Source organism: Heterodontus francisci, chromosome 1 (genome assembly GCF_036365525.1).
Source record: "Heterodontus francisci isolate sHetFra1 chromosome 1, sHetFra1.hap1, whole genome shotgun sequence".
NCBI lineage: Eukaryota > Metazoa > Chordata > Chondrichthyes > Heterodontiformes > Heterodontidae > Heterodontus > Heterodontus francisci.
In genome coordinates, this window is record NC_090371.1 from 225,375,236 (window position 1) to 225,390,629 (window position 15,394).

The 15,394-nt window shown below is 40.2% G+C and overlaps 1 protein-coding gene across 4 annotated transcripts in view; it reads right to left on the reverse strand.

Annotated features, from left to right (window-relative positions):
* Positions 1–15,394, reverse strand: part of LOC137375168 (folliculin-interacting protein 2-like) — a 132,884-nt gene that overhangs the window by 75,718 nt on the left and 41,772 nt on the right. For 3 of the 4 annotated variants that reach the window (XM_068041930.1, XM_068041913.1, XM_068041922.1), the window contains exon 2: positions 4,413–4,539. The exons of the other annotated variant lie outside the window; for it this stretch is intronic. In XM_068041930.1, the coding sequence (XP_067898031.1) occupies positions 4,413–4,539 (127 nt within the window). The remainder of the gene's footprint in view (positions 1–4,412; positions 4,540–15,394) is intronic. 4 annotated transcript variants of the gene reach the window in all.

The following is a 15,394-nucleotide window of genomic DNA, read 5'->3' on the forward strand; positions in this document are numbered from 1 at the left end:
ATGCCACACTCAGTCAAATGCTGACTTGATATCAAGGGTAATCACTCTCACCTCGATTTCAGCTCTTGTGTACTCACTACTCCAATTGGTCCTCTGAATCTGTTGTACCTTCAACCACCTTGGCCCCATTCTCCAATTTTCTTCCTAAACCACTGCATCTATTCATCTTCATTTCCTCCTTTAAGACTCTCCCTTAAACTCCACTTCTTTGGAAAGCTTTTGGTCACTCTTTTTAAGCTCTTCTTTAGCTTGGCATCAGTTTTTCCATATGATTTAGGAATCTATGTTAAAGGTTTTATATAAATGCAAATTGTTACTGAAGCAGCCTCCCCTTGGACCAGATGAGAAGCCACAAAAGTGAACAGGGGACGCTGATCTGTGATCAGAGGCTTTTTTTTTTTAAAAAGCTATGGATTACTGGATGCATCTTGTATCATCTTGCACTCCTGACTGAAGCAGTAAGTGAGGATAAGGAGAATGACAAGAAACGCAGATAGGCACAGAAAGAAAAAATCAATACAGTGATTACAAAATCTCAAATATGGATGGCTAAAAACCCAGAGCCCAAAATTAAAATTAAGTCCCATCTCCTAAAGAGAGACCCCTTAAAGTGAAAATTCTATTACCAAATCAGCATGGGAACTGCCAGAATCTGATCATATAATATGCACATTACGAATGTGAAAGGTGGGTCATATCTGATTCATCCAGTTGAATTTGTTTTTTTGAAGTTGTCACTGACAAGAGATAAGATTTGGTAATCTAAAAAGGCATCTCATACATGATTTCTGATAAATGCCAGTCACTTCTCTTCAATTAGTCAAAAATTTAAATTCAGAAACAAACAAAACAAAAAATCATTGAACACTCTAGTGTTCCAAGAACCTAAATCATCTGACAAGAGAACAGTAGACTCATCATGAGATACTTTCATTTAATCTGGGCTTCAACATGTGACTGTTTTTCCTAACTAGTTTCCAGTGACAGGAAAAATACTGAAACGTAACACTATTAATAAAAAGATTACAATTGGGTATACAACCATTAGAAATTACATACAGACAAACCTGCTTAATTGCAGCTGCTCAGGTCAAATTTGCAGATTGCAATAAAATGGGAATTTCTAAAAGTGGGAAGCATCAAAAATCTTGTTTTGCCTAAATTTCTTACAAGAAAAATGCTGATCTAGTTCTTAAGCTGTAAAGAATTGCACTTTTTTTGTTTTAAAGACCCCTTTCTAGCTCATAAAATTCAAACATGTCACTATCTTTCGACTGGATAAATCACCAGAGGAGAATGTTTCTGTGACTAGCTTATGATTCAATTCCTTCACTGTTCAAAACATCCACTTGCTTGCATGACAATAAGTTATGACACTGTTGTTGAACCATTTTGAAAAACAATCTGACTTCTACTGGAAATCAGGCACTTTGACCAACAGGTCTACAGAAATGGTTGCTTTGAAATGGAAACGGTAATTAAACGAGTTACAAATTAATGTGATGATTGAACTATAGTTTTCATCTCTTCAAACACTAATTTTGCTTGCAGTTGACAAATTGTGCTGTAGTGCAGATGCAGTAAAAGAAAATCGAGTAGAGAAACCCAAGTGCCAATTTCCTGATTTGTTATAAAGATGGCATAATTAAAGTAACATTTTCTCCAACCAGTAATGAAGGGACGCAACATGTACACGTGCAAACTTGCATAACATAGCCTTTTATAGAAGAACCTGGTATGAAACTCAAAAATAATTAGCAGTCTTTCCTTCAATTATTTAAAACCTCAAATCTCCGTCCCCTGGTTACCAACCCTCCTGCCAGTGGAAACAGTTTTTCCTTTTTATTCTATTAAAGCCCTCAATTTTGAACACTTCCCTATTAAATATAGCCTTAAATGTCTCTGCTCTATGATCTCACCACATAACTGAGGTCCCTCATACCTGCTATCATTCTAGCATCTTTGCTAAGATTTGGAGACATCCTTCCTAAAATACAATGTCCAGAGAATTGGACACAATTGTCCAGCTGAAACTTACCAGTGATTTTGAAAGGCTGAGCATAATGTCCTTACTTTTGTATGCTGTTCCTCCATTTATAAATCCCAGGAAGCACAGAAGTCCTCGAGGTGGCCAGCATACACACCCTACTTAGCCAGCGGCGCTTGAGATGGCTTGGCCATGTGAGCCGCATGGAAGATGGCAGGATCCCCAAAGACACATTGTACAGCGAGCTCGTCACTGGTATCAGACCCACCGGCCGTCCATGTCTCCGCTTTAAAGACGTCTGTAAACGCGACATGAGGTCCTGTGACATTGATCACAAGTCGTGGGAGTCAGTTATCGCCAGAGTTGGCAGGCAGCCATAAAGGCGGGGCTAAAGTGTGGCGAGTCGAAGCGACTTAGCAGTTGGCAGGAAAAAAGACAGAAGCCAACTGTGCAACAGCCCCAACCAATTTTATCTGCAGCACCTGTGGAAGAGTCTGCCACTCTAGAATTGGCCCTTATAGCCACTCCAGGCGCTGCTTCACAAACCACTGACCACCTCCAGGTGCTTACCCCTCATCTCTCGAGACAAGGAGGCCAAAGAAGAAGAAAGCCCAGGAACCCACCTGCATTTTTAACTGCCTTATCAATTTATTCTGCCACCTTCAAAGATTTGTGTATGTGAACCCCGAGGTAATTCTATTCGTGCACTCCATTTAAAGTGATAATGTTTATATTACCTCTGCTTGTTCTTCCTTTCAAAATGCATCATGTCACACTTCTCTTAAATTTTATCTGCTATTTGTCAGCCCATTTCACCAGTCTGTCTATACCCTTCCGAATTCCACTATCATCTTCCTCACCGTTTACTACATTCCCAAGTTCTGTGTCATCTGCAAACTTTGACATTGTGTCCTTTGTAACCTAGTCCAGGTCATTAAATAGACAACAAAAAGAGTAGTGGTTTTTAACACAAACCTTTAAATAAAAGGTATGTGTATCTATGAACAAGTTTCATTGAGAAGGGGAGGGAGATTTTCAATGTTACAAAATGGACATTCTACAAGCTATAATGTCTAGGCTATATGAGGATGCAATCTCAAAAATCTGTCGCTGTACAGGAAAAAGGGTCTTGGATTCAGTTTTCCAATCCCATGAAATTTAACAAAAAACACTGTGGAAGGCCATTTCAGATGTACACACACACCCATACAATAACTTCAAGATAAAGAATAGAGTTAATGCTAAAGCATGTCAATGCTAAAGCATGCCTTTGCAACTTGATCCCATAGCATACACAAATTGCCAAGCAATAATTTGACTGACTATAGCTTTAACTCTACTACAGTGAAGAATTTTAATCATAGCTTTGAAAGTAACTGGCAGGAAGCAGGGAATTTTATTTAATTCAGGGGCTGAAGAATTCATATTTCAAAATTATAGCTCAGAATTCACTGCCAAGAAATACTAACTTGACTCAATCATAAAATGGCAAATATTCCTGCAATTTCATCACTTCTGATGAAAGGTCATTAACATAAAATATTAACACTCACACACACGAGGCTGCTTGACCTGTTGACTATTACCAGCATTTTCTGTTTTTATTTTAGATTTCCAGCATCTGCAGTATTTTGCTTTTGTGTTACTACAATTTTAGACTTCATTTTTGCTCTATGTTTCAACACTAGGTGCAGGTTATCAATAATAGTTACATCAGACTATTTTCTACATTATATATCCAAGTATAAACATAGAAACTCAAGTGACAGGGGATTTAACGTGATGGTGGGGGATGGTGGGGGAAATTGTCTGTCTTATTTGGGAATAATATTCATGAGTGACAAGCTACAGTGACAGAAGGGGCAGAATTAGCCTTCTCTGTGCAAAACAGATTTTTTGGGGGGTTTGGCTAGAAAGTTGGGACAAGAAAGACCCCTTACACTTGGGGGTTACTTATACATCAGTAAATACTCAGTATTTTCTGCTCCATAAAAAGGTATAAACTGAAGATTCTATGACATTCCCAGCATACAATTCTCAAATGCCAACTATAGTTACTCATTCAACCCCATGACAGACTGCTGATAGCTTATGAAGCTGAAGAGTTCAGAAATGTAAGTTGGATGGAACATAGGAGGAGTAGGCCATTCTGCCTATTAAGCCTGCTCTGCTATTCTGCAATTAGATCATGGCTGATCTACATCAATGCCACTTTCCTGCGTTATTCCCATATCCCTTGATGTTATTGGTATCTAGATATCTATTGATTTGTGTCTTGAACATGCTCAATGATTGAGCTTCCACAGCCTTCTGGGTTATACTGTACCCACTTACATTTACAAAAAGCATCTTCCATTCAAAATTGTTTTTATAGCAGATACAGATGTTCAACATTAAAAAAATTTTTTTAAACTGCAGCAGTTACCTGCACTGTGGCACCTTCGACTTTATGCACTGCTTTAGAATCAAACAGAACATGTCTACCTCTCCTTTCACAATCCTGGTAAACAATCAGTCGAATTTGGTTAACTTCAAACTCCACAGGTGTCCAGCTGTAATGGGACAAAGGAGGATGTTAAGAAAAAAAGATATGTATCTACAACATAAAGCAGCTAAACTAAGGGGAGGCACTGAGAAGAGAGACAATGGAATGAGAACTTTGAAATTACCCATAGGAGAAACTTTAAAGATCAATTTTGAGGTACAGAAATTGCAGATTGTAAGCATATTTATGGGGTGGCACAATGCGATTTTATGCCTACCTGCCCTTATTCCCCATTTAGCCAGGATTATCAGGGGAATATTAAGCAACAGAGACATACGAACAGTGAAATGGCATCTTTGTAGGTGGACTCAAGGATGCAATCTCAATACTGCACATTTTTCTACACAAGTCAATTGTAAAAATTTTTTTAACTCAAAATGCACCACATATGCTGCTCTCATCAAGCTTGAACTATCTAAATGATATTGCAGCACTTAGAAGTATGATACTTCACTACAATTTTAATTGGTTAGCTAAATGCTGCCTTGAATTGTATTTGTAAAATCACAACTGCATTTAACAAACAACTAAATAACTACAGTGTTGTAGAACTGCATATTTTATAATGAGTGATTGCTGCTTCAGTGGAATTGAGTTTAAAACCAGTTTGCAACTATTGGAGACAGCACCTTCACCAAAAGCTAGGAGATACACATTCATACCAGCCATTACAAAACTACTTCACTGGTCAATATGCTGTGGATATGGACACCTTAACCACTCAGCCAATTATGCTGTCCCTAGAGGTACTGACTTCTCAGTATACTAAGTACATACTGCCCTGTTTACACAGCTTTGTGTATGCTTCCTGCAAACCTGCCATTTGCAGCTAGGTGGTATAAATACAGCACAAGTAACAGATCTTAAATGTATTTCCAATGGCTGATAATCACATTTTTAAAAAATCTGATCAAAATTATGACAAAGTTTACAACTTGAAATTGGTTCCAATGTGGGAATGTGATCATACACTAGTTAGGGTCAAAGATGTCACATCCATTGTATTATTGCATTAAAACTTACCTGATCAGCATGCTGAGGTAGCAATAGCAAAAATGCCTGAAGTTTCTTCAAATTCCATGAATTTCAACATGATTGCATTTTGTGGAGTTATTTTGATACATTTGTCACATTGCTTTTGTAATTGTTTTTCTGTATTTTTAACTGCCTGACCCAATACCTACAGCCAAGAGAATAGGCATACAACCTGTCAGCAGTGACCCATATACCTCACTCTATTAAAGAGTATAGGCCAGCTAGGTATGATCCTCCTTTCCAATTTTCAGTTCCTGCTGCTGGGGATATGCTGAAGCTTGTTCAAATCAAAACTAAGGATAACAGGACTACAGCTCATGTACTTGACTACTTGCCTATGTAAATTGTGACAAATTTTTAAAAGCAATTCATTGGCTACAAAGTGTTTTAGGGTGTCCTTAGGATGTAAGGAAGGTGATATATAAATTAATTTTTCATAGCATTTAAGCTTAGCACCACTGTACTAATCTCATTTTTTAAATTTAGAAGCATTCCCCCAACTCTTTACAACACTATTTTCTGCCTGTACTGGTGTCTTAGCCGGCATTGCTCCAAAACAAGCCATGAAAGACAAATACTTAAATAAATCAAAACTTGATTTTGTTTTTTTGGAGGTAGCTGAATTACGGGAGTTCAATTTGTCACAAAACCCTGGGCTCTTTATTTATACCTTCCCCCTCAAAAATTACCACCGCTATTTCCTCAGAGATTTTATCTGCTTCCCTGCCCAGCACACCAGAAGCTTCACAATGAGTTAATCCTTTACATTCAAATTGGACAAATACCAAAAACACGTGCACCAACTAAAATCATGCTATTACCAAGAGGCTGTGTTATCGGCTTCTATTGATCCCACTGCTACTACAAATTATTTCATCTATAATTGAGGGATTAACAACTAACAGCAAAAATAAATGTTAAACCTTATTGTGCTACCCAAATGACAAGTAAGTTTTCAAACCAATTCTTTGATTAATTTATGTATTAAAGTTACAGAAGCATGACAGTCACAGCAGCGCGAGTAAAGGAAAATTCGAAAACAAGAGCAAAAGTGTAAATCTATCAAGCAAGTGAATGCATTCATCAGCTGATACAACAATTCAGGCAAAAATCACAGCAAGATGCAGGATAAATTTTAACTATCAATGAACTCTTCACCAACTGATAACTTATTTTGTGCACTAATGCCAGAATTTAATATTTCACTGGTAAATTTGTCCCATGAAGCCTTCTCCAGTACTTTACCTGAAGTGGCTGTGCTTCATCTTCCCACACCTATAGTTAACCACAAGAAACATGTCCTTGAATGCAATGCAGTTATTATTTCAGTTTACAACCATCCCAAAGCACAAGACTGTCAGATGACTTCCTCTGCAAAGCTCCTGCTGCTAATCTGACCGATGGCAACAACTTTTCACAGTCTAGTATGGTACTCCCAATGGAAGGCTACAGTACCAACACGAAATGGCAGAGCACCTCCAGGGTTCTGATACCATAGGACATAAAGCTGTACAGTAAAGTCTTCAACTACAATATGCAGTTACATTCTATTCTTAGGCTACTGATAGCTGCCAAAGTTACTTCACATCGTGACCACTCAAAAACACAGCCTGCATTTTATTTCTTAAACACTGTCATGAGAATGTAGCATCTTCAACTAACTAACTTATTCACCAGTTCCTGAACACAGCTTTTGCTTATGATCAGATTTCACAATGAATATTTCCCTTTTCAGCAGTCTGAGTTTTGTTAGGGTAGGTTTCCAGTGTCACTGGGACTCTTTCACTAACTTCCCCTTGTGCCCATTTTTCACATGCAAGATTGTACAGCGTACTGCTAAGCTTCTCGATCATGATGAGATCAAAACAAAGGTTAACCATTTTCTCACCCAATGACCAGCAGGGATAGGCTGAATAGAATACAAGTGGAAACAGAGGCCAATTATAGTGGCTCAATTATTGCTCCAATACGATAAGATAGTTCTGCATAGACTGGGTATTGAACTTATGACACTCTGGTGTGCATGGCTCAATACCACACCAATCATATGTAAATACTGCATTACTTGGCTGTAAAACACTCAGGTTAACATAGGAGTTGGGGAAGGGGTAGAATATTAAAACAAATTCATCACGTGATCACAACATCCATACAATTCTGTGATCTTGATGAACAAGCAAACACTTTAGAGCCATTTTAATCTGTGAATTTTATGTGAATTTAAATTTCACATTGTCTAACTGTTAAACAACTGCAAAACATGTGCAGCCTATGCAAACAAGATAGGCACCAGACATTTCTTACAAGTGAAAAACTGGCCGAAGTCTCCGATTATTTAGTGCTATTTTTATAATTAATTACTCATTACATACTTGGAAAATCAAACTGCCTTAGTTTATTTATTGCATTACTCAATTATAAAATATTAAGACTTTAAGAGATTACACCAGGTTTTAAACTCCCCCATGTAAAGCATCTGTGATGAACATAATATACAACTGAAACAGTTAATGTCACATTATTGTGACTGCTGGTACTATTCTCTGTCAAAGAAATTAGTCATGCTCGAGGAGCTTTTTTTTTTGAGGGGGGACGGTGGAGGTATCGGTCAGTAACCTGGATAAACACAGACCTACACACATTTCTCGATGGGAAATAGTCCTCATTCTGTTAAAGCCACTGTGGATGCTATTTGTCAGCGAATGTGGCCTAGCCTCCTTTCTCCAGGGTATGTGGAAATATTCACTTGATGGCAATAATGCTCAACATAGCCCAATGTCATTTAAACAACAACTTGTATTTAGATAGCACCTTTAACATAATACAATGTCCCAAGGCACTTCACAGGGACATTATAAAACTAAATATGACACATAAGGGGATATTAAGACAGACGACCAAAAGCTTGGTCAAAGAGGTGTTGTAAAGGAAGAAAGCGAGGTTAAGAGGTTTAGGGAGGGAATTCCAAAGCTTAGGGCAGAGTGATTAAAATCGGGGATGTTCAAGAGGCCAGAATTCAAAGAGCAGAAATATCAGAGGGTTGTAGGGCTGGAGGCAATTACAGAGATAAAGGAGGGGCCAGACCATGGAGGGACCCAGGTGCAGGTCAGCGAGCTGAGGGGTGAATGGCATTTGGAGAGAGTTAGGACATAGATAGCAGAGTTATAGATGACCTCAAGTATACAGAAGGTAGAATGTGGGAGGCCCGCCAGGAGTGTGTTAGAATAGTCAGATCTGGAGGTAACGTTTTTAATTCAAACAATTTAATGCATTTTTCACACTTGTAGCTGGTATCCTCCAGCAACACAAAATCTAGCACTAATCTTTCATTTTTGTCCATCTAGATTTGACAGAACAATGAAAAAAAATTGTTTCAATTTCATACCTGGACAACCCTGACTTTTGCTATTTATGCTTTTTTTTAATAAATCCAAGAAAGTGCAAAACAAAAAAGGTAATTTGATCTTATGGTTATAACCTGAGGAAGGTGAATATTCCCAGAGGATAAACTTAAAAGATACAATTGGAATGTGTAAATCAAGAAAATCTCCCGAAGAACAAGTCTAGATTTGTAATCTTGACTAGTTACATTTTGATATTGAACACCCTTTTCAAAATTAGATTTTTGTAATGCAACTTACCTTACGGAATATAATTAAATATGCTTTTGCCAATATTGATTTAATTTTCACAAAAGGCAGACCAGAAATTTGGAAAAAAAAAAGCACAGTGGAAAATTTCCCTAACAGATTAGCCAAGTATTATTGGGATAAAAATCTATGAACTGCAGAGGTCATTAAAGATTCGATCCAGACCTTTGCCAACAGGAAGAAACATGGTAGTTTGAAGATATTGCCATAGATTCCATAGTACTTGGTAAATCTGCCAAGTGGCAAGCTTCAGAGTGGTAAGGATGATTTTGATTTCAGACTGGACTTTCTTCTTGTTTTGAATGACCTTGCCACCATACAAGCAGTGCTGTATTGCATCACAAATTCATTCAGTGCTACAGGCAATACCAATCATGGTTATAAGGATTCATTTTTAGAATTCAAAGCATCTTAACTTTTCATTACTTTTTTTTTTTAAGAAAGAGAATTAGGAACTGTGGAAGCTTGTTTTTAAAATTTAAGTGGTCAAAAACAACTTTTTTGCTTTCATACATGAAGTCTTTTCCCCCTTCTAAAAATCATGGTCATATCTATAAATTAACTTCTATTATGGCACATCCAGTCTAAAAGCATCCCCATCATATTATGTTACACTGCAGCATGTACTGGGTTGACCCTGATTGAGTTTCTGACCCCATATACTTGCCAAGACCACCTACTGCTACCTCCAGAACATCACTGGTTTATGTCCATGCCTTTTCTCATCTGCTGCTGAAACCCTCATCCATGCTTTGTCATCTCTAGACTCGACTACTCCAATGGTCTCCTGGACAGCACCATCCTGGATTTTAAAATTCCTCACTTTTTTTTTTTCAAATCTTTCCATGGCCTCACCTCTCCCTATTTCTGTAACATCCTCCAGCCCTACAACCCTCCAAGATCTCTGCACATCCAATTCTGGTCTCTTGCGCACTCCCAATTTTCATTGCTACAGCTGCCTAGACCCTTTGCTGTAAAATTTTACTTGACAACACTACCACGAAGTGCCGTGGGATGCTTTACTATATTAAAAGGCACTATATAAATGTTCCTCACCCTACCACATTAGCTCCCACAGCATACTGAAAACTGCATTTACAGCTTCAGAAATGCAAAGGGAAAATTAGGAAAAATCCGAAATTGTTCCTGTACACGAATTTTTGCTGGTTAATGCTTTGAAGTGTCTTGGGACATTTCAAGTGGTTGTTTTAACTCTGGATAATCATTCACCAAGGCAAAATGCCAATGAATGTAAAATGGATAAGTAAGATCATCTGATGGCTCAGGTGATAGTGCAAAACCTACAGTGGATCTGAGCCATATAGGTCAGCAAGGTTCCAGGTTTGAACCCAGTCTGTGCCTAACTAGCGTATTACAGCTCGGGTTGCCATGGGCATTTTGGTTTATCTCAATACCTGTGGGTTAACTGCAACGAATGAAGGGGGAAGGAAGAGAAAAAAAAAAAATCAGGAAATTTTGCTCCAGATTGCTATCCAGTAACTTGTTGGAAAGTCTGCGTTCGGCCGTTGGGCAAGAACAGTAATCAAGCTCGGCAGTAGTGCTCCCAACTCACTGAAAAGCTGCATGAGCTCATACGTGAAGGATGGCCAATTGGACAAGGTACCAGAGACTGCCATACTTCAGCACGAGTCACTAACTTAAGGCAACTGTCCGTCTTTATCAGCAATATTCACAGCACTTCAATAGTGTGCCTGCACACCTCTGCCAATTTCACCCTTCTTTGCTTTTCCATAAACTGAAAAATCCTCATTTCCTCTTTGGTTTTTCTCCTCTAAATAAACACACCCAACTTTCAACTGCTTTCCAACCCTCGATCATATTTTTTTTCTACTGCAACAAAACATGGCTCATATATTTCGTATCTCGTCAAAAAAAGCTGCCTGGTGAAGTTGAGATGGGAGGGGAGATAACAATTTAGTGGTTTGCTCACTTTTCCAAAAGGTACATTTTAGTAGAAATTCATCTCATTGCTGATTTTTTTTTCCCAATAAAATCACTGCATAATTCTTCTAAACAGGACATAAAAAAACCTACAATTACAATTTGCATAAATGGTTTCCTATTACCAGAAACAAAGTAAACGAAGCTTCTGCAGTATCTCTAACCAAGCACTTCATTAGTTAAACCAGTTTTGTGTACAGCACAGTTCTGTCACAAGTTAATAGCTAATCACATCACATGGTGCTTTCTGTGGCTCCTCCAGACATGCTTTTGTGGCTCATCCTGCAAGGTTGTTCAAACATTGGCTACAATAGCCTTTAACTGCTGTCATGTGAGTAGCTGTCATCTGACAGCTCTTAGCAACCTTGCTGATCTCAGCAGGATACACAATACAATATATGAAACTTGTTTATAAAAAAAAATCTACAGTGCTACAGCAAACATGAATCTGCTGAAATGGATTACTGACTCGAGAGTAATCCTTCTAAAATCAAACTGCATTTAAAAAACCCACAACGGTTCAGCAAGGAGCACAAAATAAAAATACATTGGTGTTCTCCAAGTATCAGATATTTATTGGGTCTCTGCATTTGGCAAATATTCTGACCACTTACACTGTACACAACTTGAATTTCACATTCCAGATCTTATGGGAAAGTTAGGATGAGCAGCATAGAGCATACAATAAAAAACAAAATTAAAAAACCCTGCAGACTTCTTGCATTAAGCTGCTACAATAATTAAGAGTAGCTTGGGATTTTTAGGAATAATGCAGTGCTTAATTACTCAAAACAAAAAAAAAAAACTTCAGTGCAAATGGTTAAAAAGTAGCTCCACCAATGAGCTGGGAGATTTATCCTGTGCCACTCCACCATACTTCCCACCAGTCAATAATGGAAAGACTCTTATTTAAGTAGCACCTTATCACATCCGGAAGCATTTCACACTATCAATTGCTTAGAAATGAAGGGACTTAATTCAACAAACTCTGGAGCCATTTCCATCCAACAAGATCTCACAAAAGCAATAAGATACATGGACAGCTAAACTTTGAGGAAAGAATGCTGGCTAACATCACTGAGACACAACCTCCAGTCCATTCCCTCCCCCGGGTCATGGCAGTCATTTTTTAAAATAAGCAATTACGACATACACAGCACTTTTCACACAGTAAAAAGTCGAAAGCAGCTTCACAGGAGCAGTGACAAAATTTGAACACAAACCACATAAAAAGAGATATTAGGAAAGTGACCAAGGGCTCGGTCAAAGAAGTCGGTTTTAAGGAGCAAATAAAAGGGAGAAGAGCTAGAGAGGTTTAGGGAGGAAATGCCAGAGCTTATGATCTAGATGGCTCAAGGCACGATCACCAATGGTGCGGCAACCGAAATCAGGGTTGCGCAAGAGACCAGAATCGAAGGAGTGCAGTGATCTTGGAGAATTGTAGGGCTGGAGGACATCATGGAGATACAGAGGAGCATGACCACAGGAGGATTTGAACATAAAGATGAGAACACAAAATCAAAGGCCGGAAATTTACTTTGGGCAGGAGGTCCCGCCCACCAGCCAAAAAGTCAGAGGCGAGTCTGCCTCTGCTGGGCTTGGGGAGCCACGCTGGGATTTTTCGCTCCCCAGGCCCTTAGTTGGCCTTGGCAGAACTTCCACCTCCTTGAGCAGGCTGGCAGCTCTTAGTCCCAGCAGTGCCACTGGGAGCAGTAGTAACTGCTGGGACTACACCCGGCCATCACAACTCACCCTTCACCTTAATAAAAGCAAAATACTGCGGATGCTGGAAATCTGAAATAAAAACAAGAAATGCTGGAATCACTCAGCAGGTCTGGCAGCATCTGTGGAAAGAGAAGCAGAGCTAACTTTTCAGGTCAGTGACCCTTCATCAGAACTGACAAATATTAGAAAAGTCACAGGTTATAAGCAAGTGAGGTGGGGGTGGGGCAAGAGATAACAAAGGAGGTCTAGATTGGACCAGGCCACATAGCTGACCAAAAGGTCACGGAGCAAAGGCAAACGATATGTTAATGGTGTGTTGAAAGACAAAGCATTAGTACAGATTAGGTGTAAAATACACTGAATATTGAACAGCAGCAAATGCAAACCTGAAAAAAAACAGTGGGTAAGCAAACTGAACAAAGATGAAATAAATACACAAAAAGAGTGTAAAAAAGAATGTTTAAAAAAAGGAAGAATAACTAAAAATGAAAGTAAAATGGGGGGCTGTCATGCTCTGCAATGTTCAGTCCAGCAGGCTGTAGTGTGCCTAATCGGTAAATGAGATGCTGTTCCTCGAGCTTGCGTTGATGTTCACTAGAACACTGCAGCAATCCCAGGACAGAGATGTGAGCATGAGAGCGGTGGGGGGGGGGGGGGGGGGGAAAAGTGTTGAAATGGCAAGCAACCGGAAGCTCAGGGTCCTGCTTGCGGACTGAGCGGAGATGTTCCGCAAAGCGGTCACCCAGTCTGCGCTTGGTCTCCCCAATGTAGAGGAGACCACACTGTGAGCAGCGAATACAGTATACTACACTGAAAGAAGTACAAGTAAATCGCTGCTTCACCTGAAAGGAGTGTTTGGGGCCTGGGATAGTGAGGAGAGAGGAGGTAAATGGGCAGGTATTACACCTCCTGCGATTGCAGGAGAAGGTGCCCTGGGACGGGGACGAGGAGGTGGGGGTAATGGAGGAGTGCACCAGGGTGTCGCGGAGGGAACGATCCCTTCGGAATGCTGACAGGGGAAGGGAGGGGAAGATGCGACTGGTAGTGGCATCATGCTGGAGGTGTGGGAAATGGCGGAGGATGATCCTTTGGATATGGAGGCTGGTGGGATGAAAAGTGAGGACAAGGGGAACCCTGTCACGGTTCTGGGAGGGAGGGGAAGGGGTGAGGGTAGAGGTGCAGGGAATGGGTCAGACACAGTTGAGGGCCCTGTCAACCACAGTGGGGGGAAATCCTCGGTTGAGGAAAAAGGTCATATCAGAAGCACCGTCATGGAAGGTAGCATCATCAGAGCAGATGCGTCGGAGATGGAGAAACTGGGAGAATGGAATGGAGTCCTTACAGGAGGTAGGGTGTGAAGAAGTGTAGTCGAGATAGCTGTGGGAGTCGGTGGGCTTATAATGGATATTAGTAAACAATCTATCCCCAGAGATGGAGACAGAGAAGTCAAGGAAGGGAAGGGAAGTGTCAGAGATGGACCATGTAAAAGGTGAGAGAAGGGTGGAAATTGGAAGCAAAGTTGTTCGGGGGGAATATTCAGTGTATTTACACCTAATCTGTACTAATGTTTTGTCTTTCAACACACCATTAACATATTGTTTGCCTTTGCTCCGTAACCTTTTGGTCAGCTATGTGGCCTGGTCCAATTAGACCTCCTTTGTTATCTCTTGCCCCACCCCCACCTCACTGGCTTATAACCCGTGACTTTTCTAATATTTGTCAGTTCCGATGAAGGGTCACTGACCCGAAACGTTAACTCTGCTGCTCTTTTCACAGATGCTGCCAGACCTGCTGAGTGATTCCAGCATTTCTTGTTTTTATTATCACCCTTCACCTTGTTTGCGAGGAGGATGCAGAGAGGCTTCAGGGTGATTTGGACAAGTTGAGTGAGTGGGCTAATGCCATGGCAGATGCAGTATAATGTGGGTAAATGAGGTTATCCACTTTGGCAGCAAAAACAGGAAGGCAGATTATCTGAACGGCTATAAACTGAGAGGGGGAAAATATGTAGCAAGACCTGGGTGTTCTCGTACACCAGTCGCTGAAGTTAAGCATGCAGGTGCAACAGGTGGTAAAAAAAAAAAAGGCAAATGGTACGTTGGCTTTCATAGTGAGAGGAGCAGGGATGTTTTGCTGCAATTATACAGGGCCTTGGTGAGGCCACACCTGGAATATTGTGTGCAGTTTTGGTCTCCTTATCTGAGGAATGATGTTCTTGCTATAGAGGGAGTGCAGCGAAGGTTTACCAGACTGATTCCTGGGATGGCGGGTCTGACGTATGAGGAGAGATTGAGTCGGTTGGGATTATATATAGGGCGGCACAGTGGCGCAGTGGTTAGCACTGCAGCCTCACAGCTCCAGGGACCCGGGTTCGATTCCGGGTACTGCCTGTGTGGAGTTTGCAAGTTCTCCCTGTGTCTGCGTGGGTTTTCTCCGGGTGCTCCGGTTTCCTCCCACAAGCCAAAAGACTTGCAGGTTGATAGGTAAATT